Source organism: Tiliqua scincoides, chromosome 5 (genome assembly GCF_035046505.1).
Source record: "Tiliqua scincoides isolate rTilSci1 chromosome 5, rTilSci1.hap2, whole genome shotgun sequence".
Classification (NCBI taxonomy): Eukaryota; Metazoa; Chordata; class Lepidosauria; order Squamata; family Scincidae; genus Tiliqua; species Tiliqua scincoides.
Window position 1 is genome coordinate 77,125,691 of NC_089825.1, and position 27,544 is coordinate 77,153,234.

Sequence of the window (27,544 nt, forward strand, 5' to 3'; positions counted from 1 at the left end):
CTGCTCGCTTTCGTTTTGTATTGGTAGTGCTTGGTTTCATTTTTATTATTTTGAATGGCAAGTACTGCTGGATGGGGCTGTTGGTTGCTCCAGCCTGGAGCCATCAGTGTGGAAAGGGGAGCATCGCACCGGGACTGCAGCGGACGGGATGCACTCCTGGCCTCTGCGCATGGAGGGTTCCAGGGAGTGGCGACCCCCGGGGCACTGCGCTGTGCCTGCCGTTCTGCAGCCTCCTGCTCGTGTCTCCCTTGTGTGGGTTGCCGGAGACGCACAAGAGTCAACACACACACACACACACACACACCCCCCTCCCTCTGCCTGCCTGAGTTTTCTCTCTGCCAAGAGAGGCGGTTCGAAGGCGGGAGCTGCTTTCACTTTCGTTTCCTCTTCGCAGCTCCTCTTGCCGTTGCCCCGGGTAGGTGCTTGTAGGCCCCATCACTTATGGGTCTCGCCCCCCCCGCAGCTCTGTCTCCCCCCAGCCTTGGACCCCCATTTCCTGCGTGACCCTCCTTTGCTGCCCACCGCGAACTCCAGCACTTGCATGCTCAGCCCTCTCAGAGCTGCTTCCTCCCTGAGGGCGACGAGCCACACGCCCCACTTGGGGGACGGACAGTATTCAGGGGGGCCCAACACTCATTCCTGCCTCTGGGACTTAAGAAAATACTGTGTCTTTCTGGGGGGTGTTGTTAAACCCCCACTATGGGGTGCCTCTGGGGACTGTTTAATACTGTGTTTCTGGGGGGTGTTAAAGCCCCACTATGGGGTGCCTCTGGGGACTGTTTAATACTGTGCTTCTGGGGGGTGTTAAAGCCCCACTATGGGGTGCCTCTGGGGAGTGTTTAATACTGTGCTTCTGGGGGGTGTTAAAGCCCCACTATGGGGTGCCTCTGGGGACTGTTTAATACTGTGCTTCTGGGGGGTGTTAAAGCCCCACTATGGGGTGCCTCTGGGGAGTGTTTAATACTGTGCTTCTGGGGGGTGTTAAAGCCCCACTATGGGGTGCCTCTGGGGAGTGTTTAATACTGTGCTTCTGGGGGGTGTTAAAGCCCCACTATGGGGTGCCTCTGGGGAGTGTTTAATACTGTGCTTCTGGGGGGTGTTAAAGCCCCACTATGGGGTGCCTCTGGGGAGTGTTTAATACTGTGCTTCTGGGGGGTGTTAAAGCCCCACTATGGGGTGCCTCTGGGGACTGTTTAATACTGTGCTTCTGGGGGGTGTTAAAGCCCCACTATGGGGTGCCTCTGGGGACTGTTTAATACTGTGCTTCTGGGGGGTGTTAAACCCCCACTATGGGGTGCCTCTGGGGAGTGTTTAATACTGTGCTTCTGGGGGGTGTTAAAGCCCCACTATGGGGTGCCTCTGGGGACTGTTTAATACTGTGCTTCTGGGGGGTGTTAAAGCCCCACTATGGGGTGCCTCTGGGGAGTGTTTAATACTGTGCTTCTGGGGGGTGTTAAAGCCCCACTATGGGGTGCCTCTGGGGAGTGTTTAATACTGTGCTTCTGGGGGGTGTTAAACCCCCACTATGGGGTGCCTCTGGGGACTGTTTAATACTGTGCTTCTGGGGGGTGTTAAAGCCCCACTATGGGGTGCCTCTGGGGAGTGTTTAATACTGTGCTTCTGGGGGGTGTTAAACCCCCACTATGGGGTGCCTCTGGGGAGTGTTTAATACTGTGCTTCTGGGGGGTGTTAAAGCCCCACTATGGGGTGCCTCTGGGGACTGTTTAATACTGTGCTTCTGGGGGGTGTTAAAGCCCCACTATGGGGTGCCTCTGGGGAGTGTTTAATACTGTGCTTCTGGGGGGTGTTAAAGCCCCACTATGGGGTGCCTCTGGGGAGTGTTTAATACTGTGCTTCTGGGGGGTGTTAAAGCCCCACTATGGGGTGCCTCTGGGGACTGTTTAATACTGTGCTTCTGGGGGGTGTTAAAGCCCCACTATGGGGTGCCTCTGGGGAGTGTTTAATACTGTGTTTCTGGGGGGTGTTAAAGCCCCACTATGGGGTGCCTCTGGGGAGTGTTTAATACTGTGTTTCTGGGGGGTGTTAAAGCCCCACTATGGGGTGCCTCTGGGGACTGTTTAATACTGTGTTTCTGGGGGGTGTTAAAGCCCCACTATGGGGTGCCTCTGGGGAGTGTTTAATACTGTGTTTCTGGGGGGTGTTAAAGCCCCACTATGGGGTGCCTCTGGGGACTGTTTAATACTGTGCTTCTGGGGGGTGTTAAAGCCCCACTATGGGGTGCCTCTGGGGAGTGTTTAATACTGTGCTTCTGGGGGGTGTTAAAGCCCCACTATGGGGTGCCTCTGGGGAGTGTTTAATACTGTGCTTCTGGGGGGTGTTAAAGCCCCACTATGGGGTGCCTCTGGGGACTGTTTAATACTGTGCTTCTGGGGGGTGTTAAAGCCCCACTATGGGGTGCCCCTGGGGAGTGTTTAACAACACTCCCCAGAAAGACAATATTAAACACTCCCCAGGGGCACCCCATAGTGGGGCTTTAACACCCCCCAGAAGCACAGTATTAAACAGTCCCCAGAGGCACCCCATAGTGGGGGTTTAACAACACTCCCCAGAAAGACAATATTAAACCCCCACTATGGGGTGCCTCTGGGGACTGTTTAATACTGTGTTTCTGGGGGGTGTTAAACCCCCACTATGGGGTGCCTCTGGGGACTGTTTAATACTGTGCTTCTGGGGGGTGTTAAACCTCCACTATGGGGTGCCTCTGGGGAGTGTTTACCATTGTGTTTCTAGGGGGTGTTAAACCACCACTATGAGGCTGCCTCGGGGAGTGTTTAATACTGTGTTTCTGGGGGGTGTTAAATCCCCACTATGGGGATGCCTCTGGGGGTGTTTAATATTATGTTTTGGGGGGGGTGTTTAAACCCCCATTAAACTGCAGGTTTGGGGGGCAACACTTAGGGGAGCTGCAGCTGGCCTTGTGTAGTATGACCTGCAAATGTAATGTCACCAGAAGTTCCTCCCACCCTTTATTTACCAGTTCTTTCTAATCGCTGGAGGGCAGTGTGCTGAAACACATACCATCCCTCACCATGCTGAAACCTTTAAAAAATATTAAACAATGTTAACTATTACAGTAGTCCCTTTTAGGGAGAAGAGCGGGATATAAATAAAGTTTATTATTATTATTATTATCATTATTAGTCGAGGAAGCTCACAGACTGCAGTTCAGAGTTGGCCCTCCAGGGCAAGGTGGATTCTCTGGGACTGTAGAGAGTCCCCTAGTGGGTAATCCGGGTACCTTAGGTAAGTGTGTCAATACCTAAATTTGTGAATAAAATCTGGTGGGTGATTTCTGGAAAAACAGCCTCATGAGATTAGAACAGATCTGGTCAGATTTTGTGCTAGTGGTGACTTTCACTGAAATTGTGACCGACACCTGGTCCTGCACACATATTATGTTACTTTTATATCCTGGCACATAGCTTTTAAAGTCCTTGGGGCAGTTTACAATACATTACAAACTCTAAAATATTCAGTTGCATTAATAATGACTAGAAGTGTTTGAAAACAGTGTTATTTATTTTGCTAAGAAGTAAGTCCATTGTGTTCAGCAAGACTTAGTCTATCTGTACTATCTTACTCACCAAAAACAAACTCCTATAACAATCACATATTTCAAAAGGATAATTAAGCATCAGAAAAAATTTAAAAAATAATAATAAGTAGGTATTTATATACCGCCTTTCTGGTCATCAGATTACTCCTCTGACTTTATTCAAGGCGGTTTACATAGGCAGGCGTTTCTAAATCCCTCAAGGGGATTTTTACAATCATAGAAGTTCTCTCTTTCAAGAGCCAACAACATTTCAGAATGGATCTTCCTGGTTTGGTCTCACTTCTGGCCTCCAGTTCTCCCACGCAGGCTGACAAACAGCTCCATCTCTCACATGGAGGGCAGCCAAGACGCTTCTTGCTCACACCAAGAGCAGGTGGAATCACTCAGCTCGGCTTGTCAGCTGCTTCAAGGTCTCGCCATTCTCAGCCGTTCAGGGAGCTGCCGGTGTCTTCGAACTGGCGACCTTCTGATGTTATCTTCGGGCTAATGGAGGCTCTACCCTCTAGACCAGACCTCCTGCCCATGACCCTGCTTCTGCTCCTCCTCCTAGACCAAAATAGCCATGAAAGTTTTTCTAAGCCTACCATAAGATTCTGGATAAACTATTTTTAATTTCCATAGATTTGTTGTCGTAATGTGGTCTTCACCAACTTTCTTGGGGCCATAAGTGGAAGGGACCTGTTACTTTTCATCAGAGAGAGAGAGAGTTCCAGTAGGTAGGTACCACCACTGAAAAAAGCTTTTCTCTTTGTGCTGCCAACCTAACTCAGCCAAGTGCCATGTCTAATGTGGGGAGAATACCACTTTTCTAGAAGCATATATCAAAAGGGTGTGGAGGAGGAAACCTGTCATTTTACGACTCTGATTGTATGACATGCTGATGAAATGGTGACCAGTCTGCATTAGATATCTGGAAAATTCACCTGAGCTATATTTTTTTGCTTAGATGAGTGAACTGTTGAAATTCCACATGTTCCTTTCAGAAGGCAGTGCTGCTTGTGCGTAGCTACCAAGTTAGTGAACTTCCATGACATCACAGCAGCGCAGTCAAATCAACCAGCTCACTCAATCAACAAGCAGTGATTAGCATGGATTGGGGATGTAGCCTGAACCCTCTCATGACTCCATAGTCCCTTCTCTGCTTCAGTATGGAGCGGTGACATAATAGTTTGTTTGAACTGTTGCGCCATGACTCATGTGAAACTGGGAACCATGATGCTAAACCATGATTCATGGCTTCACATGAGCTGCAGAACAGTGGTTTAAACAGACCGAGATGTTGACAGCACGTGAAAAGAAGTGAGGGAGCACACAACCCCAGCTGGCTTTAGCTGCATTTCTGATACAAATTCTAAGATTGCAGATAATGTGAACTGACTGAATGAAAGTGATAACCAGGCTTTAAAAAAGTTTATTTCTATATTTAAGATTCTCAAATGCCATTCTTAGTTAAAACACATGTTGGATATATTTCACCCTTCCTTTAAGATAGACTAAGGCTTCTTTTTCATTTTATATACAAATCCCCACATTGGGGATTGGCTATCACCAAACCTTGTGGTGATGAACTCCATAGACAAGTTGTACAGGGTGTGTGAAGACAAGAGTGCCAAAATGAGCAATTTTTTTGTCTCATTCTGCAAAGAAAACCTGGAAGCTTTCATTTGGATGCCCTCTGAAAGGTTTTGCCCTGCTTTGAACTTCTGTCACAGAAATTTGCCTCCAAAGCAGTGTTGCCATACAGTCTAGGTCTACCTTGTTCAGAAAAGGGATTTGAAGGCCTGGCCAAAAGATGAGTGTTTGACAAATCCTATCCTTCTCCAAGTCCCTGACTTTCTCCTGCTAAACCTCCTTGTCTCCTCCCTCCTACCCTTCCTTAGGTTTGTGCATATGCATGCTCCTGTCCCTGCACAGGCTTCTTGCTTTATTCCAGTTAGGCTTAATGAGTTGGAAAAAAACAAAAGAAAGAAAGCCCTAAGGCACACATGAATATTTATAGCCTGCACAAATGCCATCTTTGCATGTTAATGTGGTCTCTGGTGAATAATTCAAGATCTGGGAGTCTGCACTGGCACCTGTGCTGGGGCAGCCAAGCCTTTGAGGGAGTTGAGGGAAAGGCTCCTGATGCACATTAAGCAGGCCTGGTACCTCCTGTTGCTGCATTATTCATGCGGGAGGTGGCCCCAGCAGCTGGGCTGGGTGGAGAAGCAAATGCAAGCTCTTTGTCTACCATGGAAACATGCTGGGCTAATGCTGTGATGATCTGGTGGAAGAGGAAAATGTGGTTGGGGGGAGGTGAAAGAGGGGGAGGATGAACTTGCCCCTTGCCAGTTGATCAGGCGACATTTGAAATTCCATTAGCAATGGAAAAGAAAGTGTTCTGAGAAGTACCCCCCACACACACACACACACACAACCAAGACACATCCATTTCTCAAGTTTCCCAGCTGTACATCTTCAGCAGCTTCTGTATCTGTGTGGTCATGTCCTGGCACAACAGATCTATAGCATTATTATTACAGCTGAACTTGAAGGATATTCAGTTGTTTGGCTATGGCTAGTCAAGCAAATGTTGTGGTTCTTTCATTTTCCCAAATTACCCTTTCCCCTTTCAAGAGGAAAATAAGTAGGAAAGGTATTTTCTTTTTCAGTCAACAGTCAACAAAACCTTTATTAGGCATAAAATTTTCTTTTTCACCCCCTCCCACTAAAACCCAGTGGTTCAAATGTCTTGTAGCAGCGAGTTCCACGGGTCAACTTCGTAAATGCAATATGCTTGTGACCTGAACAAGTGGGAAACCCTGGCCTCTGAGCCGCCTGCTTGGAGGCAGGCTGTGCAGCATGGCCTTTCCCAGTTTGAAGAGACACTTGGCCAACAGACTGAGGCAAAGAAGGAAGGCCCATAGCCAGGCAGACAGACCAGGGACAGACTGCACTTGCTCCCAGTGTGGAAGGGATTGTCACTCCCGAATTGGCCTTTTCAGCCACACTAGACGCTGTTCCAGAACCACCATTCAGAGCGTGATACCATAGTCTTTTGAGACTGAAGGTTGCCAACAGTCACAGTGTGCCAAGGTGACTTTGTCTGTTTTCTGTATTCTTGCAGCTGCTTCTATTATCCAGCAGAGATCACTAGTGCTTAGATGGGACTGAATGATTAATGAGTTGCTGTATGGACAGAACTCTTTTTCTTGTAGCGGTGGAGCTGATAATATATATACTAGCATGCTAGACCCCTCCATTCACATACAGGTTTCCTCTCCAGGTTTGAAACCATGTCCAACTGCTGTACTGTTCGTGTCCATGGATTGCCCACTGACTTGCCACTGGAGCGAGTGTCAGACAAGCTGATGATCCATTTTCTGCGAGCCCGCAATGGTGGTGGAGAAATTGTCCACATTGAATTTCTACCTGAATCCCCAGGCTGTGCCATGGTCACCTTTGAGGATGCAACAGGTCTCTAAACAAGCAGCACCTTTGTTTTGTCTGGTAGGGAGGGGGGAGGTTGATTGTGGCCAAGTAGCAGTTCTTTCCTGTATTCACAGTGTTTTGACCTACTCTGTTGCTTTAGCAAGGAAGGGCTTTGTTGCTGACTTCTCTTGATTGTTGTTTTTCTCATTCAGTGACTCAGCAGGTACTAAGGGCTGAAAAGCACATCTTGTTTGTCAATGGGAAAGAATATCCTTTGGAAGTGACTTCTTACGCTGCTGAAGTGAACCCCAATGAGGTAAGGGACTGAGTGGCACATTTCCAAGGGATGGAGTGGGACTCAGACTTGCTGGGTTCGATCTTGTGTATGTGATGTAAAAGAAAATCCAAATTGTATATCCAGAAAACCTCAATTCTGCAATATGAACAAGTTGTGTTAAGTAAATACATTTGCATTTGTTTATTTAAAACATTTATGTCCCACACCTTCTGTCCCCAAAGGGGCCACCAGGTCAGCTAACAGCAGTTTCAAGCAAATAAAACAATTCAAACAAAATAATCAAAATCTGAACGTAAAAGTAAAAACATTTAAATCAAAAACTTAAGAAAGGGAGCCACAAGCAAATACATGAGTTAAGACAAGCAAGGGCTGTGACTCAAAAAGAAAAGATTCAGTGGAGTGCTAACTGGAGCAAGTGATCTTTTGCTGCCTGTTTACACATGGGTAGCAATTGGGTCGCTAGGCCTCCTTTGGGAGAGAATTTCACAACCGTGGTGCCTCCACCAAGGAGGCCCTATCTTACATCCCCACCAAACATCTTTATGGACCCTCCTGCCTTCTATAATATCTTGGGATTGGATACATCTTTAGGATCTGAGTGGGAAGGAGCTGGACCTTTCCACACATGATATTGAACCTGCTTGTTCAACCTGTCTCCTGCTGGTTATGTGGATATATGATTATTGTCACTGTTGGACAGAATTAGTAGTAACGTTTTTTGAAATAAATCCACATCCTGGATGATGTAGGTTTCATATTTGTAGTAAAGACATGGTATATGCCATGTTCACTTTTAATGTCATATGTGAAAATGCCCTTAGGAGAGTTTCAGGTTGGCTAAGTAGATGTGGTGCTAGTGGTTAGAGAACTAGGTGTGAAACAGGAACACCTGGGTTCAAAACCTGCTAGCCATGCAGCTCACTGGGTTGCCTTGATCCCAGTCACAATCTCTTTGCTTAAACTGTGTCTTTAGATGGGAGGAGGTTAAAACCTGGAATGGAATAAAATGGAATTTAAGCTATGCCTAACTTCTTGGTGAAAGGGCAACAGGGTACAAATGGGATAAATAATAACAACTTAATTCATCTTTAGAATCCCAGTAGGGAACAATTTGCTGTAATTATCTCTGACCACAGAGTGGCAGCAAAACACCATTTTCAAAAGAATATTATTTTCATTAACAAGTACTACCATCTGGAGTACGTATAGGCATGCACAGAGTGCATTTCCAACACTGTTGAGTAACTGGATCCACCTGAGATGACAAAGGAAGTATTTAGCTGAGAAAGAATGCTTTCTTGGGGTCCTGAGCTCCACCCAGTTTATGTGAAAAATGAAATGAAATAAATTACACAGCTTTGGGGGTAGCTTCTGTGTTTTAATAATAATAATAATAATAATAATAATAACAGGTATTTATATACCGCCTTTCTTGGTCTTTATTCAAGGCGGTTTACATAGGCAGGCTTTTATTTAAATCCCTTATTAAATAGGGATTTTTACAATTTGAAATAAGGTTCTTTCTTTCAAGAACCACTACATTCAGGGTGTTTCATTCCGATCTGGCTTCACATTCTGGCCTCCATCCTCCCACGCTCAGAGCAGATGGAATCGCTAGGCTTCAGCTTGTCAGCTGCTTCAAGGTCGCACGGTGCCGGTGGCCTCGAACTGGCGACCTTGTGGATGTTATCTTCAGGCAGACGAAGGCTCTACCCTCTAGACCAGACCTCCTGCCCTACATTTTACATTTTCTGCCAAACAAAGAATTCTGTGTTAATTTAATTTTGGTCATGTAAGGATTTTTTAAATGCATGAACACAGATGCATAAATCACCTTAGGGTTTTAAGAGCAAGGAGACCTACTTGTTGGTTTAAATCAGGAGTGGGAGGAGGAGGAATTTATGGGTGGCTTTCATCCTCTCTCAGGGTGACCATACGTCCTCTTTCTCCAGGACATGTCTTCTTTTTAACCTCGTGTCCTGGAAAAATATGCAAATGTCCTTATTTTCCCTGTGAGTGGGCCCCTGCAGGCAGTGCATAGCCTTGTAATTTATAAATTGTATGTAATAAATTATATATAATATAGTTTTAAATTTAGCACTAAATAATATAGGTTTAATCACATGAAATCAATATAGGAGTGTTTTTGTAGCTATTATTTTGTCATATCCTACATTTTTCTTGAATGTCCTACATTTTGGGGCGCCTTGTTGACATTTATGGTTTTGGCATCTGGTCACCCAGTCCTCTCTGTAAACATGAATGTTTTAGGACCTTCCTGCCACCAGCCAGCAGGGGCATTCTTAGGAGCTGTGGGGTCCAACTGGAAACTGTTCAGTAAAATATATTTTTACACTGTTCTATAATTAGCATATTATATAATTCGAATACAGTAAAACAATATCAAAATATAAATAAACACTACTGGCGTTTTAAGAATTCAGAAGAAAATAGAATAGTTGCTATTTTATATAAAATCTGCAATGTGTTGTTTTGTGTATTTGACAAGACTAGAGAAGATTATCCTAGCACTGGGCCCCTTAGGTGCAGGGCCCAATTCTTAGCAATTGGTCCAGTTGGCTTAAAGCCAGACTTGCCTGCCAGTACACATACATCTGAAGCTTTGGAAGTCTGGGTTGTAAACAATACTTAATACCTAAAATAATAATGAAGTAGCTCAAATTCTTTCCAGAAATTTTGTAGTTTGAATTTTAAGTCTGAAATGTGTATGTTTTGAAGGGAAAGACATTTCAGAATTTCCTTTAAAATCTGTTTGACTGAATCCACTCATGCAGGGGTTCTCAAACTTCTTGGGAGTAAACCAAGTCTTTGTGGGGGCAGGGGAAAAGGCAGTGATGTGATCCCCAGGATCATGCCACTGTGGGGGCAGGGGGACTTTTTTTCAACACATCTTACTTTCTGCTGGGGGATGCGGGGAGCCCCATGGACCACTCTGCAGGGCTCCCCTCAGCTTGTAAAAAGCTTCTGATTCTGCGATTGCAACCTGGAAGTGGATCATGATCGCTATTTTCCCTTTCTACAAGCGGTGGGGAGCCCTGCAGAGAGCTCCATGGGGCTCCCCACTCCCCCCCAGACCCTGGCAGAAGGTAAGATGTGTTGAAAAAAGCCTCCCCTGCTCCCACAGCACCACAATCCTGGAGATCATGTTGCTGCCTTCCCCCTCCCCCACCCCATAAGGGGGCAGAGGCCAGGGCTCTCAGGCTGGGGCATCATGATACTCTAGTTTGAGAACCACTGCACTAGTGGAAGGGCTAGGATGAAGTAGGCACTGTGATTGATCACAATAGCAGTTGTTGGTAATAACTGTCTTTGTGGCTAAGCTAGGTACAGTAAATCCTCAGCAAGTGTTGTGCCTGCTGGAGAGCCTTGCCTCAACAAAAGCTTGAACAGATAGAATCAAATCTAATATATCGGTTTTCTGCCGGAGAATGATGGAGCAGGTCAGCAAAAGAATATCCAGGAGGCTGAAATACTCTGGGCTGGTTTCTCAGTGTTGCCTCTTTTGGTACGAGATTTGTGTCCATTTATTATTTTATTAAAGACGTACATGTTTGTCCTGTGCAGGCAGTAGAAGACATTGTTGCCAGGTAATGGCATATATCACGCTGGAGGATGTGCAACTGACTGAGCCTCTGATGTTATTAGGCCCCGTAATAGCATTGCCAGAATGGATACAGGGGCAGAGTTGGAGGCTGGTTTGTTGAAAGGTCTTAAGAACATAAGAACAGCCCCACTGGATCAGGCCATAGGCCCATCTAGTCCAGCTTCCTGTATCTCACAGCAGCCACCAAATGCCCCAGGGAGCACACCAGATAACAAGAGACCTGCATCCTGGTGCCCTCCCTTGCATCTGGCATTCTGACATAGCCCATTTCTAAAATCAGTTGGTTGCACATATACATCATAGCTTGTAACCCGTAATGGATTTTTCCTCCAGAAACTTGTCCAATCCCTTTTTAAAGGCATCCAGGCCAGATGCCATCACCACATCCTGTGGCAAGGAGTTCCACAGACCAACCACACGCTGAGTAAAGAAATATTTTCTTTTGTCCTAACTCTCCCAACACTCAATTTTAGCAGATGTCCCCTGGTTCTGGTGTTATGTGAGAGTGTAAAGAGCGTCTCTCTATCCACCCTGTCCATCCCCTGCATAATTTTGTATGTCTCAGTCATGTCCCCCCTCAGGCGCCTCTTTTCTAGGCTGAAGAGGCCCAAACGCAATAGCCTTTCCTCAGAAGGAAGGTGCCCCAGCCCAGTAATCATCTTGGTCGCTCTCTTTTGCACCTTTTCCATTTCCACTATCTCTTTTTTGAGATGCAGCAACCAGAAGTGGACACAATACTCCAGGTAATACTCGCCTTACCATCAATTTGTACAACGGCATTATAATATTGGCCGTTTTGTTCTCAATACCTTTTCTAATGATCCCAAGCATAGAATTGGCCTTCTTCACTGCTGCCTTCACTGCCACTGCACATTGGGCCGACACTTTCATCAACCTGTCCACCACCACCCCAAGATCTCTCTCTTGATCTATCACAGACAGCTCAGAACCCATTAGCCTATATGTGAAGTTTTGATTTTTTGCCCTAATGTGCATGACTTTACACTTACTGACATTGAAGCGCATCTGCCATTTTGCTGCCCATTCTGCCAGTCTGGAGAGATCCTTCTGGAGCTCCTCACAATCACTTCTGGTCTTTTCCACTCGGAAAAGTTTGGTGTGGTCTGCAAACTTAGCCACCTCACTGCTCAAACCCTGTCTCCAGGTCATTTATGAAGAGGTTGAAAAGCACCCAGGACAGATCCTTGGGGCATACTGCTTTTCACTTCTCTCCATTCTGAAAATTGCCCATTGACACCCACTCTTCTGGTCTTCAACCAGTTCTCAATCCATGAGAGGACCTGCCCTCTAATTCCCTGACTGTGGAGTTTTTTTAGTAGCCTTTGGTGAGGGACTGTGTCGAATACCTTCTGAAAGTCCAGATATATAATGTCTACGGGTTCTCCTGCATCCACATGCCTGTTGACCTTTTCAAAGAATTCTAAAAGGTTTGTGAGGCAAGACTTACCCTTACAGAAGCCATGCTGATTCTCCCTCAGCAAGGCCTGTTCATTTATGTGTTTTGAGATTCTATCTTTGATGAGGCATTCCACCATCTTACCCGGTATAGATGTTAGGCTGACTGGCCTATAGTTTCCCGGGTCCCCCCTCTTTCCCTTTTTAAAGATCTTGCCCCTTAAAGTCTTGCCCCTATGTTTGTGTGTCTGTGTTATGTGTCCTGTAATAACACAAAAATGTAGCATTTTCAGTTTCCTGGGGCTGACTGTAGGTGGATTGCACCTACTCCCAAGCCCCATGAGACGGAAGTATCCTTGTCCAGGATGGACTGTAAGTCATTGATATGTTGATTTTGGCTGAGAGCTATGCTATCTCTTCTGGGCCGTTTCTTTTCCTCTACCTTGTTTTTCAAATCTTCCCTCTTGGAGTCTTTTCAAGCCACTTTCTGGCCAGTTCTCTTCAGCTCTGAGTAGAAACTTGAGGGGATAAAGTAAACAGTTATGAGTTGAAATTACAGCTGTGTGACCTCTGTACCACGCTTTTCTTTTGCAGTAAATGCAGCTCAGAAGCTGCAGCCTTGAGGCTTATCAGGTAGCTGTTATTTTTATTTATTTGTTTTTATTCCTGTGGGCTGGTACAGGCTAGCAAAGCTTGAGTTCTCCACAGAAATAAGTATGGTGAGTTCCTGTTACACCCATGTGTCAGTTCCCTTTTGCCTTTCATTTTGGCAGCCCTGCTTGGAGATGGAGCTCCCAGAATCACGTGCCTCTGTGGTTTGCTGTCAGTTAATATGGCCCAACAAGCAGGGCTTTGCAACTGCAAGAGGAAAGCTTTAACCTCTTCTCTGTCTACAGCTCATTCAGGCATATGCCTGAGAAGCCAGTAACTTGCCAGTAACTTATGTAGCTGAGTGAGGTAGTTGGCAGTGAAACCATATGCCTTTCAAAAGATTTGAACCTTGGTTCCAATCTTAAAATTGTCTTTCAGGTATTCAGGAAAGATGACAGACAGATGTAGTATATTACTATTAGATGTAGTAACAAAGAATCCTCGATAGCTTCTTAGCAAGATGGCAGCTCTTGTGGAAAGGGAGGGGAAAAGTAGGCAAGATTTGGCATGTATCACACTTTGTCTGCTCCCATTGAACAAATGTTGTTTGGAAGGCTTATTTTGAAAACTAAATTTTATAGGGGGGGCCTGAATCTGTGGATCCTGTTCCACAGTTTCAGTTAACCACGGATCAGATATGTAGGGACCTACCACATGCACCCCCTCCAGAGGGTTTTCTGAGCCCAGTAGACGCCCTGCACGTCCAGCTGCAGCCTCTACCGGGGTTTGAATGACTGTAGGTATTGAAAAAATGCTATTCCTTTTTTTTCGTGAAAACCAGAAGTGATGTTTTTAATGCCTTATAAGGCATAGGTCTGGAGGGCTTTCCTGGGCCTCCCTATACCTTTAAGGCATTAAAAACATCACTTCTGGTTTTCATGAAAAACCAGGAATAACATTTTTTTTCAATACCTTCATTCATTCTGAGCCTGGCAGAGGCTGTGGTTGGATGCACATGGCCTCCACTGGGCTCAGAAAATCCTCCGGAGATGAGGGGAGCTTTGCTCCCCTCGCCTCCAGAGAGTGTGTGTGTGGGGGGGGGTGTCCCCATATCCGCAGATTCACAAATCCATGGGGGGAGGATTCCGGATACAGGGCAGATACGGGGGCACGCATGTATTTGTAAATTCAGCCAATACCACTTCAAATGTAGTGTTTTGCTGCCTCTGTGTATTCTTACCCCTGCAGTATTTCCACGGGGCTAAATGAGCACTTCAGGTTATCTCGTGTCTGGACTGAACTCAGCATAGTGGTGGCAGCCCTGCTTGTTAGTCATGAGTCTGTCCCTTTCGCATATAAAATTGGAGGGGGGGAGGGAAGGATCAACTTTTAATATCAAAAAGGGCATGTGGGTGAGGGGAGCAGACATCAGTGTTGTCCATTGCCTGAGCTCCATTATCCCCCCACCAAGTTCTGATATCAGAAGTGAGCCAGACCAGGAGAAAAATACCTGGGACAATGCAATATGAAATGGAATAGCAGAAGCCTCTTTGAATCCTTTCAGTTATTTTGCTATAAAAATTAGGTATTCCTCCCCATGTCCCACTATAGATGTCAGTGGGACAGATACTTAAACAAGCACAACCTCCTTGTACAGTAGTCCCAATCTTGGTATAGCTAATCTTGGTATAGCTAAACTTGGTATAGCTAAGCAAGGTCTTTTCTCTGTCTCCTCAGGTCATTGTGTATGTCTGCATGAAGATCGATTATGGACGCTTCCCTGATGGGAAGGATATCTTATGGAATCTGCGCAGGCAATATGCTGGTGTGCAGTTCAGCTTCAACTTGCAGGCGATGACCTGCTCTGTCAAAGGCTCTTTCTCAGAGTTGCAGGCCTTCAGCTCCGAATTGCTAAGTTGCCTTGGGACCAAGCAAAGGGGAAGCAGCACCTCAGAAAATCGAGAGAGATCTGCAAACAAACACGCTGAAGGTGAGGCCTCATATCAGAAAGTGTTGGAGACCCAGGAGGAGAAGGATGAGAAGAAGAAGAAGAAGAAGCAGAAGAAAAAGAATGGGAAGGATGGTGCTGGGGGCCCATCACTGCCTGGAAACCCCATAGGGAGCCGTGAAGAACCTCTGGAAGACTTCTCCTTGGTGATAGACTCAGATGTTCATCTTTATATGCAAAAGTTTTGCAGTAAGGAGTTCAGCAGTATTTTGCACTGTCATCAGGTGGGTGTGGTGGATGTCAGTAGTGATGGTGTTACCACCCTCTACCTGCGAGCAATATCTGATGAGGCTGGGGACATGGGCACCCTTGTTTCAGCTCACCTGGCCATTTCTCAGCTGTCCCAACAGTTGGAGCTCACCCTGCGAAAAGAGAAGATCAGCAAGAGAGATTTGGGGGCCTCTGCTTGTCAGGGACTTCCAGAAATGTTGCAGGGCCTCTGCCCGCTGCTGTTATGTCATGAGGATGACAGGCATTTCTATCTCATTGGAAATTTGGTGGAAGTTTCACAGGCCAAGCAGTATGTCCAAAATTTGATTGCTGCAAGGGAACAGGATCAACAGAAACCTGAAGGCTCCCAACAGTTGGCATTGATCCAGGATAAGAGTGATGTTCTGGGCCAGATCAAATCCCTTGAAGAATCTGTACCAAGGAAACCGAGCTCACCAAAGTTCACTGGCAAAGCTGAATGCAAACTGGCTGCCAAATTTGGCTCCTTCCCATCCTTTCCAAGTCGGAATGCTCCATTGGACAGGCAGCTTCCTAGAGCCTTGCCCCAAGCAGTTGATTATCAAATTTCAGATAGCCAACATTCCCTGGAAGTTGTGGCTGCTGCCAACAAATCAGAGACCCTGCTTAAGCAGCCTGTAGAGTATGGGAAAGCACCAGATAGGATGAAAGCAGATCCTCTCATGCCCCTGGCTACAGGCAATGTGCCAAGTTCTGATGGCTGGGCAAATCGTGGTCTCACGCATTCTTTGCCCTCCCATGTACCCTCAAGCACCCTCAGATCCCTGAATCTGTTTGATACCACAGGGGCCATGGCTCTCGAAGTTTTGGAACCCAAGCCTCTTCTCAGAAGGTGCAGCAGTTCTTTGTCGCTAAAGCCTCCAAACAACAGTGAATCCATGGCTGAGCCATTGCCAGTGGATAGGGTCAGCGTGGACCATTCACAGCAGAAGAATATCCACCCTCCTTTGCAAAAGGAGATCAGCAAGGAAGAGGTGGCCCAGATGGAGAGAGAAGTGAGATCTTGCATGATTGAAGAAAGACCTGCTAGTCCCTCCTCACTGACAGTCCCAAGTGATTCAGGCACACAAAGGATGGAGATCCTTGCAACACATCCTGACTACATCAGTGAGAGCTACAGCTACTCTGAGCTGGCCATGGAGGGACCAGAAGATGAGGCCCTGACCGATCTGTGCAACTACCTGAAGAAGTGCTGTGGCCAAGTTCTCATCAGCAAAGACAAGTACAAGCTGGATATTGCCTACCCACGTGATGTGAAGTTGCAGGTCCTGGAAGCATTTCGCTGCTTTTCCAGTCAGAGGGTGGCTGCCCTGTCAAAGCAGCTTCTCTCTTGCGACTCACAGCAAGGGAAAATACAGAATGAGATTCCAATTGCCGAAATCCAGAGAAGCTCTCAGTGGTTGAAGGCCAGCAGCAGAGCCAGCCTGCTGGAGAATCCCCTTTCCCTGGGCAGCCTTGCTAGAGAGGAATCCAGTTCCCAGATTCAGAGATTGCTAGATTTCAATAGTCTCCAGCCTGCAATAGCCCAGAATTTTCCAAATGACCGGAAAGCATGGCAGACTAAAGGCCTTGACAGAGTCCCAGATTTCAGCAAACAGAGCTGTCCTGGGAAACCAATTGTGGAGATCAAGCGCGGGTTGCCAGACAAGTTCCACTTTGGAAGAGACTGGAGCAAGGAGAGGTGTGGCCGTGAAGTAGAGGGGGCCCCATGGTCTTTGCCTATTATGCCATTGAGCGAGTCTGCCCCAGTACCAGCACAGGCAGTAGGCAAGCGCTCCCCTCCAGCTGGAGAAGGTGACACTCCAGATGTGACTCTGAGAACTGCCAGCCCAGGGAGGGAGTCCAAAGCTGGAGCATGTGAGCTGTGCCGTAGTGCCCATGCAGACACATACCACACTCCCTGTGGCTGCACCCTTTGCAAGGCATGCTTTTCAACCAGTGATGTGGCCCCATCCTTTTGCAGGGCCTCTCCTGCCATTCCTGGAGCCTTTGCAGCCACCACCATTTCACAGAACCTCCCTGGCTACTTCCGAGATCCAACACTGAAATTAACATATGACATTCCTGATGGTGTGCAGCAGGTAAGTACCCAGCTGCCCACACTGCCACCTCTGTCCTGCTTGTCACAAGTGGCAGGTGGGAATTCTTCAGTAGCTTTGTAACAAGTTGTTTAAATTTGTAACACCTGCTTAATGGTGTATTTTGCAGCTGTTATGAGCCCTTCCACAGATTCCATCCTGACTGGATGTTTCACGCTCTGATCCCCTGCTTTGGACGTGGAAAGTGCTCACAGTTCTTTTGCCAACCAGAGGCCTGGCAATTTCAGAAAAATAGAAGCAATGAAGTTCCATTTATAGTTGAGGCTTTCCATATTCTGCCCGAAGCAAATTATTGCACTCAGAATAGCAGAAATCCTTCAGCATGAATAAAGGAAATGCTTCCTTATTTTGTACAATTTATTCTGCTTCTGTTAGTGGTGGGGAGTAGGAGGTCAGAACTGCAGAAGGCATAGAAGCCCCATCCTCTAATACTCAGTGTCTCAATTACACTTCTTCGGTCCCCACCTAGCACCTGGAATTTCAACAGCCATGGCTCACAGCTTGTCAAGCCCTTGTTTATCACTGCGAGAACCTGTAGCACTTGCTTTTTTAAAAAGTGAGATTGGAAATTCTCAAGATGCTGATTACAGTGCTTCTCTATTTTCTGACATTGCAAACCAAGGGGCTAGTCCTCATAGTTTTATTGGGTTTTGCTTTATTATTGCTGTAGTGCTGGTTGGCAGTCACAGCTGTACTGGAAAACTTGGAAGTGTGTGACGAATATGCAGTAAAGGATCAGAAGTTGGACTAGGACTGGACAGAGTTGTTAGTGATCAGTACATATAGTTTATTATGCTGTGCAGAGCTTTGCCCATTTCCATAGCTGCTGTGCCCTGTCCCTGGAAAGAGGTTTGAGAAGATGTGTTTGGATAACACTTTGGAACATTTCAGCAACTGAAAAGGAGATAGATTTCCAGGACAAAGGACTTTGGTACACGGTGTAGATTTTTTTCTTTTCCTGTGACTAGCATAAACAGAATACATTACGCAGCATATGCAATTTGCATGAGCTGTATACTTTGCAGCTTTGCTTGGTACAGAATGTTGATGTTTTAACACAAAAGCTTTCCCCTTAATGCAGTTGGTCATTTGCCAGCCACTTCCTTGAGCTTTATTTGGTCTGAGCCCTGCCCCCCCATCAAACTTCAGAGTTCTTTGAAAACCCAATACAAGCACATCTCATTTTACTTGGGGGGGGGGTTAATGCTTTAAAAAAGCAGTGCATATCTCAAAAACATGTAAATTGAAAACATCACGTTTGAGAGCATTATTCCAAAAATTTGTGAGTGTAATTTAGGTTTTAGTATTAAAGTAACCCAGTGTATTTTTCCAAAAATGTCTAAATCAAGCACGTATAAAGTGAGAGGTCCCTGTATTTGCAGGCAGAATGAAATGAGGTTTAACAATTCAACATGAGTGCATAATGGCATGGTTCTGATTTCTTTGGAGACAGAACTGTTATGTTTTTCCTCTTTATGGGGTGGATACAGATCCATTCATTCTGGTTTGCAAGGGAAAAGTACTTATCCAGGATCTCTCCGTTGAAACCAGAGTTTAAACATGCTGACATTTTCTTGCCACCTCACCTTGTCTTCCGCCTGAGCTGGCTATTGGCTCCTTCTCCAGACTTACTGCCAGTCGTTCTTATTCAAGTATTAAACCTTCCTCTCTCTCCGGAAGGCAAGAGATCCTCGTCCAGGATATCCATACCAAGGGGGCCACTTTGAGGCCTTTCTCCCTGACAATCCAGAGGGGCAGCGGTTGATGGTGCTTCTACACAAGGCGTTTGAGCGTGGCCTGACATTCCAAATCCGATCCTCTGGCTCCGAAGAGTGGGTGACCTGGGGACTAATCCCCCACAAGACTTCCATGGAAGGAGGCAAATCCAGGTGGGTATCCTGAGGACAGCAGCAACTGGTCCCAGGAAAGGGCATTCGAGTGACTAATGCAATTCCATTCCACATTAGGGCATTTCACTAGGGAGTGATTTTGACCTGTTGATTTGAAAGCAGCACAAGTTTGACAGGGCTATATGTCTCTGTCAGTTCTGAGGGATTGTAGAAAAACCACAGATTGAGATAATGGCTGAGGGAATCTTTGCTTTCCCTGAAAATTGTTTCTAGCCCTTATTACTGTGATTGACACTGCATAGGACAGTTTCTGAAATCTAAAGTGTCAGAGAATTGACTGACTTAGGTTTTCAGGGGAGGGAGAGAATGCTGCAAATGAGCTTAATTTACATAATGCATAAACTTGGATTGCCTTGCTGCACAATTTTTTTAAGATTGAGTGATTACACAGAATTCTGGCTTTTCACAGAGTTTTTTAAATTTGTCACTGCCCAGAATACCGTTGCTCCCTGTACAGTGGTGCCTCGCAAGACGAAAGCGATTTGCGATTTTTTCAGTGACTCGCAAGGCGAATTTTTCTATGGCCGTGCTTCACAAGACAAATTTTTTCCTTTTTTTTTTTTTGGGTTTGTTTTAAATCAAACTTTGCAAGACGAAAATTTCACAAAACGAAATGACTCACGGAACGAATTAATTTCGTCTTGTGAGGCACCACTGTATCTTGTACAAAGATCAATAGCTTTTCCAGTGAAGTCATTTTACACTATGATATTCATTATGTCCTTATTTTTTAGAAATGCTGTATTTTATAGTAGGCTATACCTAATTTTAAGTCTAGGACTTTAGTCATAGTGATTTTGGAAAGGGTGTGTGTACATACACAAATATCCCTGTGGGCAAATAAGTTTGCCGGTAGGGTGTTTTTGAGTTCCCTTAGGGGTGGTCAAACTTGCTTAATGTAAGAGCCACATATAATAAACTTCAGATGTTGAGAGCTGCAATATTTAAGAAGCATTTCAATTCTTAAATATATTTATTCACCATGAACATTAAACTTGTGTTTAATCAATAGACGCTCAGTTTATACCAATACATAATCAGAGCTTGAAAACTTGCATTTTATATTAATTGTGGTGCAAAATAGAGCTCAGCCACCATATTTCCACAAGCCATACATTATGTCAGAGTGATAATGTGGCTTGCAAGCTGCAGTTTGGCCACCTTATGGCATAAGCCCAAATACACACAGTGTATCTGTCTGGCTTGGTAAAGGGTTGCATAATTTTTCCTTCTGATTTGCAGAAATGGCTACCCAGATGCCCAATATCTCCGGCAGCTCAGCCAAAAGCTAGAAGACTTGGGCATTAAATGAAGACAACTCTGACCTTCCCTCAAGCACCTTGGGAACAGAACCATCTTCTACTTCTCTGTATCTAACAATCATTGTATCTATTTGGCATCATGGAAGAATTCTCCTTTTCTCAGAGAGGGACATTTGCTAGTCTCTGCCTCTCTAGTCTGTCAAAGAAGACCTTTGAGTCCTAACAGAACCTCCTCTCAACTGCATTCATCCGTTTCAGCTACCCTGCGCCTTCAGGATCATCTCAGTCTATACCTCCTTGCAATCTGAAGCCTTTGGCTTGTGTTCCCTCTACTGTACTTCCAGTCTTCTATAGGAGCAGTTTAGGTGTCAGGGAGGCAGATTTTCCATGCATGCAAAGAGATTTTGGCATGAAGGATCTTGGGCTTTAGTGAGGAAGAGACACTTATAGCACTTGCCTTGTTGAATCTGCTTTGACAGTTTCTTGTGACTCTTTAGAGCCAACACCACTCATCACTGAGGCCAAGGGCATTTGTCTCCCCCCACCACCAAAGCCTCTAAAGGAAAACAGTGCACTGAAGACTGAAGATACTGTACTGAAGTGAGGGATGTCAATAGGAGCAAGTCTCTCAAAGTAGTGCCTTTCCTCCCCAATGCAATGTACAATTTTACCCTTTGAGATTATCCTGTAAGCATAAAAAGTTAAATGGAGGAGATAGGCCTGAGGCTGTTTTCTGCTACTTTCCAAGCTCAGGCTAGGAACTGCCCTTCTCAGGGAGGGAAGCATATGAGGATAAGTCTTACCAGTCCCTCATCTTGCAGTCTACAAAGATGGAAGAATTTTGAATAAATTTTTACTGGTTACATTGCAGTGCTTCCTGTCTTTCTACCAGCAGGTTGTGTCAGAATTGTCTTCTCCTAAGCTCCAGGTAACATTTCTTACAGGGACTTCAGCTTCCACACAAAGGTATGGGTATTTGTCTCTCCCACCCCTCTCTTATTAAACTATATCCTGAAAGATTTTCAGAAGAAAAAAAGGACCTGTGAATGAACAACGATCAAGGAGCACAGGACAAGTCAACTTTTTTTTAATGCTTTTAATGAATACCCAAAAAACACATAAGGCATATGGTAACATTTAGGCAGACTAGCATTTCATGTCTGAATCTGTGTAAACAGCATTGGCACATTTGCATTCAGTTTGACACACACGCGCGCACACACATACACACAAGCAAAAGAGCTGGCTTCTTTTCAAACACCATAATGAGATTTTAGGAAGTGTCTTGAACCTCACATACGGAAAAAGGTGCTCATGACCCGCTAATAGAGGAGTTAACTGGACAGATGCCACAGCATGCTGGGAGCAATTGAGTGCAGCATTGCACTGCTGGATAAGTGCCCCTTCCCATCCCCAGCACTTTAGACTTTGAGGATATCTGCTCAGCAATTACAAGTGGTTTCACAGGTAAATCTAGCAGTGTACCTGCATTCTGTCTGGATGTCCATCACATGTCACTCAAGTCTAAACCACACAAGACCAAGATACAAATGGAACAGCTTGCCTTGACCCAGATAGGGCCCTCCCTACCTTCTGTATTCCCCTTACCAGTTCTTGCTTTCTCCTTCACTCCCCAGAATCCCCTGAACCTTTTTTTGGGTTCTTGTGAGCCAAGCTCAACAAAATCAAAAACAGGCTTTCTAATATATTCATATAAAACCACCAGCATCATGCTGGCAAAGGAGACAAAGGTCCATAAAGCATTCCCTCTCTTTAAACATTTGTGGGAGAAAGACCTGGTTAGAATAGTAAAAAAACAAAAACCTAGAAATTAAACCATCTCCCACACAAAATTTCAGTACACTGTTCAAATCTGAATCCTGAATTTAGGAACATTTGAATTTGTCTTGTTAATCTGTTTGATGATAATTCTTACTTAGCCTGATGAGCAAAATACAAGTTCAAAATCTGATAACTTTGGGATATGGTAAAAAATCCAAGGCAGTTACACTTTCAATTTATGATGCCTGAATGGATCCCTAGGTGGCAGGTGCCAGCATTATCCGTGATAGATCAAATATGCTTGACAGTAATTTGTGTGAATAGGATGGTTACTTGCTTGTACCACCCAAGGCTGCTTGTCAATCCCATGAAAACACTGCAGCAAAATGGTTACAGGTAGCTTGCTGCAGCTAAACATAGCTTGCTTTTTAAGCCTTAAATAGGGTTAAGGGTACAATTCAGTCTGAAATGAGCTAGAAAAAGGAGTACAACTCCAAGAACCACTCAAACCTCTGGCCCTTCGTATAAATGCATCATGTACCTGTGGCACCATTTTTCAGCTCAAATGCCATTCCACCTAAAAACACTGCAACAAAATCAATAAAGACAAAATAATACATTTAGCTTTTTGGGACCAGTTTTGCCCTTATTCAGTATCACACAATAGAGGTTTCAAAATCTGGGCAACATCTTAACTATTTTCCTGCTTTGCTTTGGTCCTTAAAATCAACACCAAGCAGGTTTAAACAAAGACCAGTAAAAACAAAACCACAAGCAAGGGTCAAGGGGCATTATGTAATACTTAGAATGGTCGACTAAAATGCTAAATAAAGGCGCTACTATAAAATGCAGAGGCTAGGGTTAGTCAGAATGAGCAAATTTATAGTACTTTTATGTTGCCTGTATAAAAAGACTTCAGCTACTGAGTAGTACTAGACAAATCTATTTTAAATCTCCAGCACAAAAATGCTTTCTCATGTGGGAGGAGTGACTCAGCTGTCACTCCACCACAGAAAAAAGGCTGCAAGAGACTTGCAGGTAGGAAACAGAATCACTTCTTGCTGCTAAGTGTTAAGTTATTTTACTTTTGCACCTGTGCCATTGTATAGGTGAGAAGTCATTTGCCCCACCTCTTCCACAGTTGAAAGGAGTGCAGTTGCAAGAGATGCTCATCTCCCCCACCCAATGGGCACTTTCAAAGACACTAACAAAATTCAAATTAACCATTTTCTGTCATTCACAAGAGGCCCGGTTTACACTGGATTAACAATGCAGTTTGCCATCATGATTTATAGTTTTATACATTTTCAGTGTAGTGGATTAAGAACCTTCATAGGGGTGCCTTGGAGTCTGATAAGTCCTTAAGCACCACTGTGAAAATGCCCAGTGACTCTCCGTGTGCTAAACTGGGGGGATTCTGAGAGAGCACAAGTTCCAACACACGCACTTGCAGAAAAATGCACCACTTTGTGTGGGCCTCCTCAATGGTTGTATAACACAAAACAGAAATATTGTTCTGTAAATGGTTCCTCTCCTTTTTTGGCAATATTTGTTTAAACAAGCCAAGTTTGGCGAAGGCTTCTGGGACTGGATAAACTTTAATCGCTGTCCGGAACAAGGCACTGGTAAAATGGGGAGTGGACGCTAGTGTTACAATGCAGCATACGTCAGAGTTCTCCTAAAGGCAAGACTGATCCTTGAAGTATCAAAAGAGGATGTTGAGGTTACAAAAGTTTTCGAATGCCATCCTGAGTAAGGCACCAGGCAGCAGCAAGAAGCAAGGCAAGAGAAAGGTAGGTTGTGTTTCACAAATTGATTAATGACGTTTTGCATCATTTCCCAGCTTTTGTAGGCCCTAGGAGTTCTGCAGTGGGGCATTCCTGTCATTTTTGCTGTTTAAAACAAGGGCTAGGTGGATGACTGAACTCTAAGGAGGCAGGAGTCCACACACTTCTAGTGGATTAAGAGACTTGAAGAGGGGAAGCTAAAATTCTGGGCCTTAAAAAGCTGATAAGCAGACTTGAGCTAGCCTCTGGAATGGGGGCTCTTGCCATGTGCTTCAGGATTCCAAGATCCATGGAACTGAAGAACAGGGATGAAGAATAAAATATTCTTAGGTAGACTGAGCTTGGACTAGTCAACTGGAGCTATTTGAACAACAAAAGTACCAGCTCTCTGCTTCTGGCCCCTGGTGGACTGGATTGCATTAGAGTGGTTTGTGGGTCCATAGGTCCTTTCTAGGACAGAGGAAGCTTCCTTTTGTTGGACTGCCCATTCCAACTAGTGCAAGAAAAATAGTTCCCAGAATTGGTACTTTCTGGAAAGGCCTTACTAGCAGTTACTTTGAACAAGTTTGCTAGAGTTACTTCTGCAGTTTTGGAAAGTGACCATCCCTCACTACATTAGATCCAATAGCAACTCCTGTGAGTATCTGTTATCTACAAGATACCTAAAAGATACCTACAAAATGCATTCATGATAGAAATGGTGATGGTTTCTAGCAAGCAGGACCAGAACAGCTGACAGTGGGGGAGATCTCTTTGCAGACCTAGCACCCAAACTCTGAGGGTGTGAAATCTCCACTTTGAGCTGGTAAGGCATTGAGACAGAACACACCCCTCAAATGGTAAAGAGATGAATTCTCAGAATTATACAGTATGCTAAGAGGCTACATCCAAAGAAGGGGGTGGGGAAGAGAAAAGGGGAATTTTCTAAGGCAGGCCTCATGAACAAAAAGCTGACGATCCTATAAAATGCCTGGGAACTGAGAACCATAGAAGCAAATAGCCCAAGGACAGCCTTCATGTTCACAAATGATATCCCAAAAAGAATATTTTTGGCCCCTTGATGGGAAAAAGAACTGCAGAAATGTGGGTCATATCAATGCCATCTCCTGCTATCTTCTGTTCTACCTCCCAGAAAGAGAAACATACTAGTTTAGAATCTGTCCACTGCTGAGCACCAAGAAAGGCTCCAATTTGACATCCTAGGACCAACTAGTTGCTTACTGGCCTGTATCCTAGTGTCAATCTGGTAACAGTACCACACTAGGAAAAATGTGGGAACGCAACCTCAAAAGTGGGAAAAGTGTCAGGTCCATATCTGCACAGGCATTCCAGTACAAATTAATGCAGAGGCTGGGTACAGCTCTGAGGTTCTTTTGCTGAAATGGGACAGAGACAGCTCAGAATTTAAGAATGATCAGAACCTGGGGGGGGGGGCATGAACTTGACAGAAAGCAGAGTCACAGCAAAGCTGCCTATCTAGCATACAATGGCTGCAGAACAGAATCAGTTGGCACACATTCACAAAGCGATCAGCTGTGGCTATGTCAAGACATGATTCACTAACAAGGATGATTTTTGCCTCCTCTCTTGCCCCTGCAGAGAATTACTAGTGCCTTTCTCACCCTGGCAAATGCCACAAACACAATATACAGCCAGGACTTGCCTCAAATGCTATTGGCATGCACACATCCAACATGAACATGCGCCAGTCATTTCCAAGAGATGTATCCCCTTTTGGTCTCTAGGAAAACCCACGATCAGATCTGTAAGAGGCAATGGTTTAGTATCCCAACCTCCAACCAGCTGAAATCAGACAAGAACAAGAACATAGAGTTCTTCCATGTCTTAACACTGAGAATGTGCCTCTTGTTTTCACATTAGACCAGCCTCTCACCAAGTCACATGCCATTTGCATAAGAACATCAATTCTGCAAAGCAATAGCATAATTTTGAGGTTACAAGCTACTCTGGCATCCTCAGGCATGTGTCTATGCTGCCCATTCAAACCAGAAGAAGTCAAAACTTCCCATGAAAGAGTCTTGGCAAGGTATTGGAAATTCTCTTATTAGCAATTCCTTCCTCTTCCACAGAATTACAGTTTCCACAACTCCTAGATTGGAAGCCATGAGAATTAAACAGGGCGAAATGGATAGACTAGGTTCTTCATTAGGCCTATGTAGCACATGGCCCACATGCCTGTTTGGGGGCAGCAGGGGGAAATTAAGGGCTTTGTTGCTGCACCAAGTTACATGAATGGCAAACAGTTCCCTTCTTCCCCCCCCCCCAATTTTTTTCCAGAGACAGCTGAGCTGCAACAGTCAGGCATGTTTCACATTAATACGCCCTGCCGTAGTGGCAGGTATAAGAGGCTTTGTTTCTATGGAAACAGTCAATGGTTGCTGTAACAATGGGAGTTGTACAGGCTCTAAAGTCATTAGTCACTAAATGTGAAGAGGTGGCAGGGTGGGGAAGGAAAAGGGGCAAATCATTTAGTTGGGAGTCTTGTGGAGTTGTGGGTGAGAAATAAGGGAAGCAGAGAAGGAATTGGGAGGCATTTTTTGGGATGCATCCCACTTGCATCTCCACCCTCAAGCAGAGCCTTATCCCTTTAACAGAGTGAAGTGTTGATACTGCAAAAAGGAAAGATGCAGGACTGACAGGATCTCGTTTAAGATATCTTTTATTAGGCTGGCCAATGGTTTACAGAGATGGTGCAACCCGAGTTTGGCCCAATGAGGTGTTCTGTGAAAACTCCGAAGTATGCACCATCTTTAAAACCAACCAGCCACAACGCAAGACTCCGTCTCATCCTCTGTCACATATTCCATTTACAGCAGTGAGCCATCTGTCCATTCCCACTTCCCTCAAAAGGGTCAGATGGGGAGGGGGGCTTAAACAAACAAGCAAACAAACAACCAACATGAGGACAGACAACCCATCCATGCCTTTTGCTTTAGTTCTCCACTTTCTTGCTTTCTTCCTTCGGTGGTGCTTCAGGAACCAACACAACTTTCCCAATGTTCTTCTTCTCTTGCATCTGTTTCATGGCATCCACCACCTGCAGGGGGAAGAGAAGGGGAGGAAACTGACAACCTTAAGGGGAAGATCTATCCACTGGTGCTGATCTCCTATTGCAGTGGTTCTCAATCTCTCTGGGAGAGTTTGAGAGCCACTAAGTTCTTGCATGGGCGGGAGGGGGGAGGTAGCAGGGGCAGGGGAAGGCAGCGGCACGATCCCCAGGATTGCGCCACTCAGGGGGCTACAGGGGCTTGAGTACATGTACCCAAGCCCCTGCAGTCTCCCAGGGGTGCGGGGAGCCTGGCACGACCTGCAGCAGGGCTCCCCGCAGCAGTGAAAGTGGATGCGGAGCAATTGAATGTACCCAAGCCCCTGCAGCCCCCTGAGCGGCACGATCCTGGGGATTGCACTGCTGCCTCCTCCCTGCCTCCAGGCTGCCCCCGCCCCTTAAGGGGGCAGGGGCCAGGGCCCACAGGCTGGGGCGTTGCAATGCCCCAGTTTGAAAAGCCCT

The 27,544-nt window shown here is 45.4% G+C and overlaps 2 protein-coding genes across 2 annotated transcripts in view; one reads left to right on the forward strand and one right to left on the reverse strand.

Annotated features, from left to right (window-relative positions):
• Nucleotides 1-397: 397 nt before the first annotated feature.
• LOC136654325 (uncharacterized) lies at nucleotides 398-21,309 on the forward strand. The gene is made up of 7 exons (XM_066631287.1): nucleotides 398-415; nucleotides 4,199-4,293; nucleotides 6,843-7,033; nucleotides 7,201-7,304; nucleotides 14,656-17,256; nucleotides 18,955-19,163; nucleotides 20,427-21,309. Exons 3-7 carry the CDS (start codon nucleotides 6,853-6,855, stop codon nucleotides 20,494-20,496), a joined length of 3,165 nt encoding a protein of 1,054 aa, XP_066487384.1. The 5' UTR covers nucleotides 398-415; nucleotides 4,199-4,293; nucleotides 6,843-6,852; the 3' UTR covers nucleotides 20,497-21,309.
• Nucleotides 21,310-21,549: 240 nt separating this feature from the next.
• Nucleotides 21,550-27,544, reverse strand: part of VAT1 (vesicle amine transport 1) — a 32,431-nt gene continuing 26,436 nt past the window's right edge. Inside the window, exon 6 of the mRNA XM_066628109.1 lies at nucleotides 21,550-27,073. Within this exon, the coding sequence (XP_066484206.1) occupies nucleotides 26,969-27,073 (105 nt within the window). The 3' untranslated portion in view covers nucleotides 21,550-26,968. The remainder of the gene's footprint in view (nucleotides 27,074-27,544) is intronic.

Bases quoted from the DNA above. Each gene is read 5' to 3' on its own strand.
- LOC136654325 (XM_066631287.1), top strand. From the start codon at position 6,853: ATGTCCAACTGCTGTACTGTTCGTGTCCATGGATTGCCCACTGACTTG. The intron at 17,257-18,954 runs GTAAGTACCCAG...TCTCTCCGGAAG, and splicing joins TTCCTGATGGTGTGCAGCAG to GCAAGAGATCCTCGTCCAGG. The intron at 19,164-20,426 runs GTGGGTATCCTG...TCTGATTTGCAG, and splicing joins ATGGAAGGAGGCAAATCCAG to AAATGGCTACCCAGATGCCC.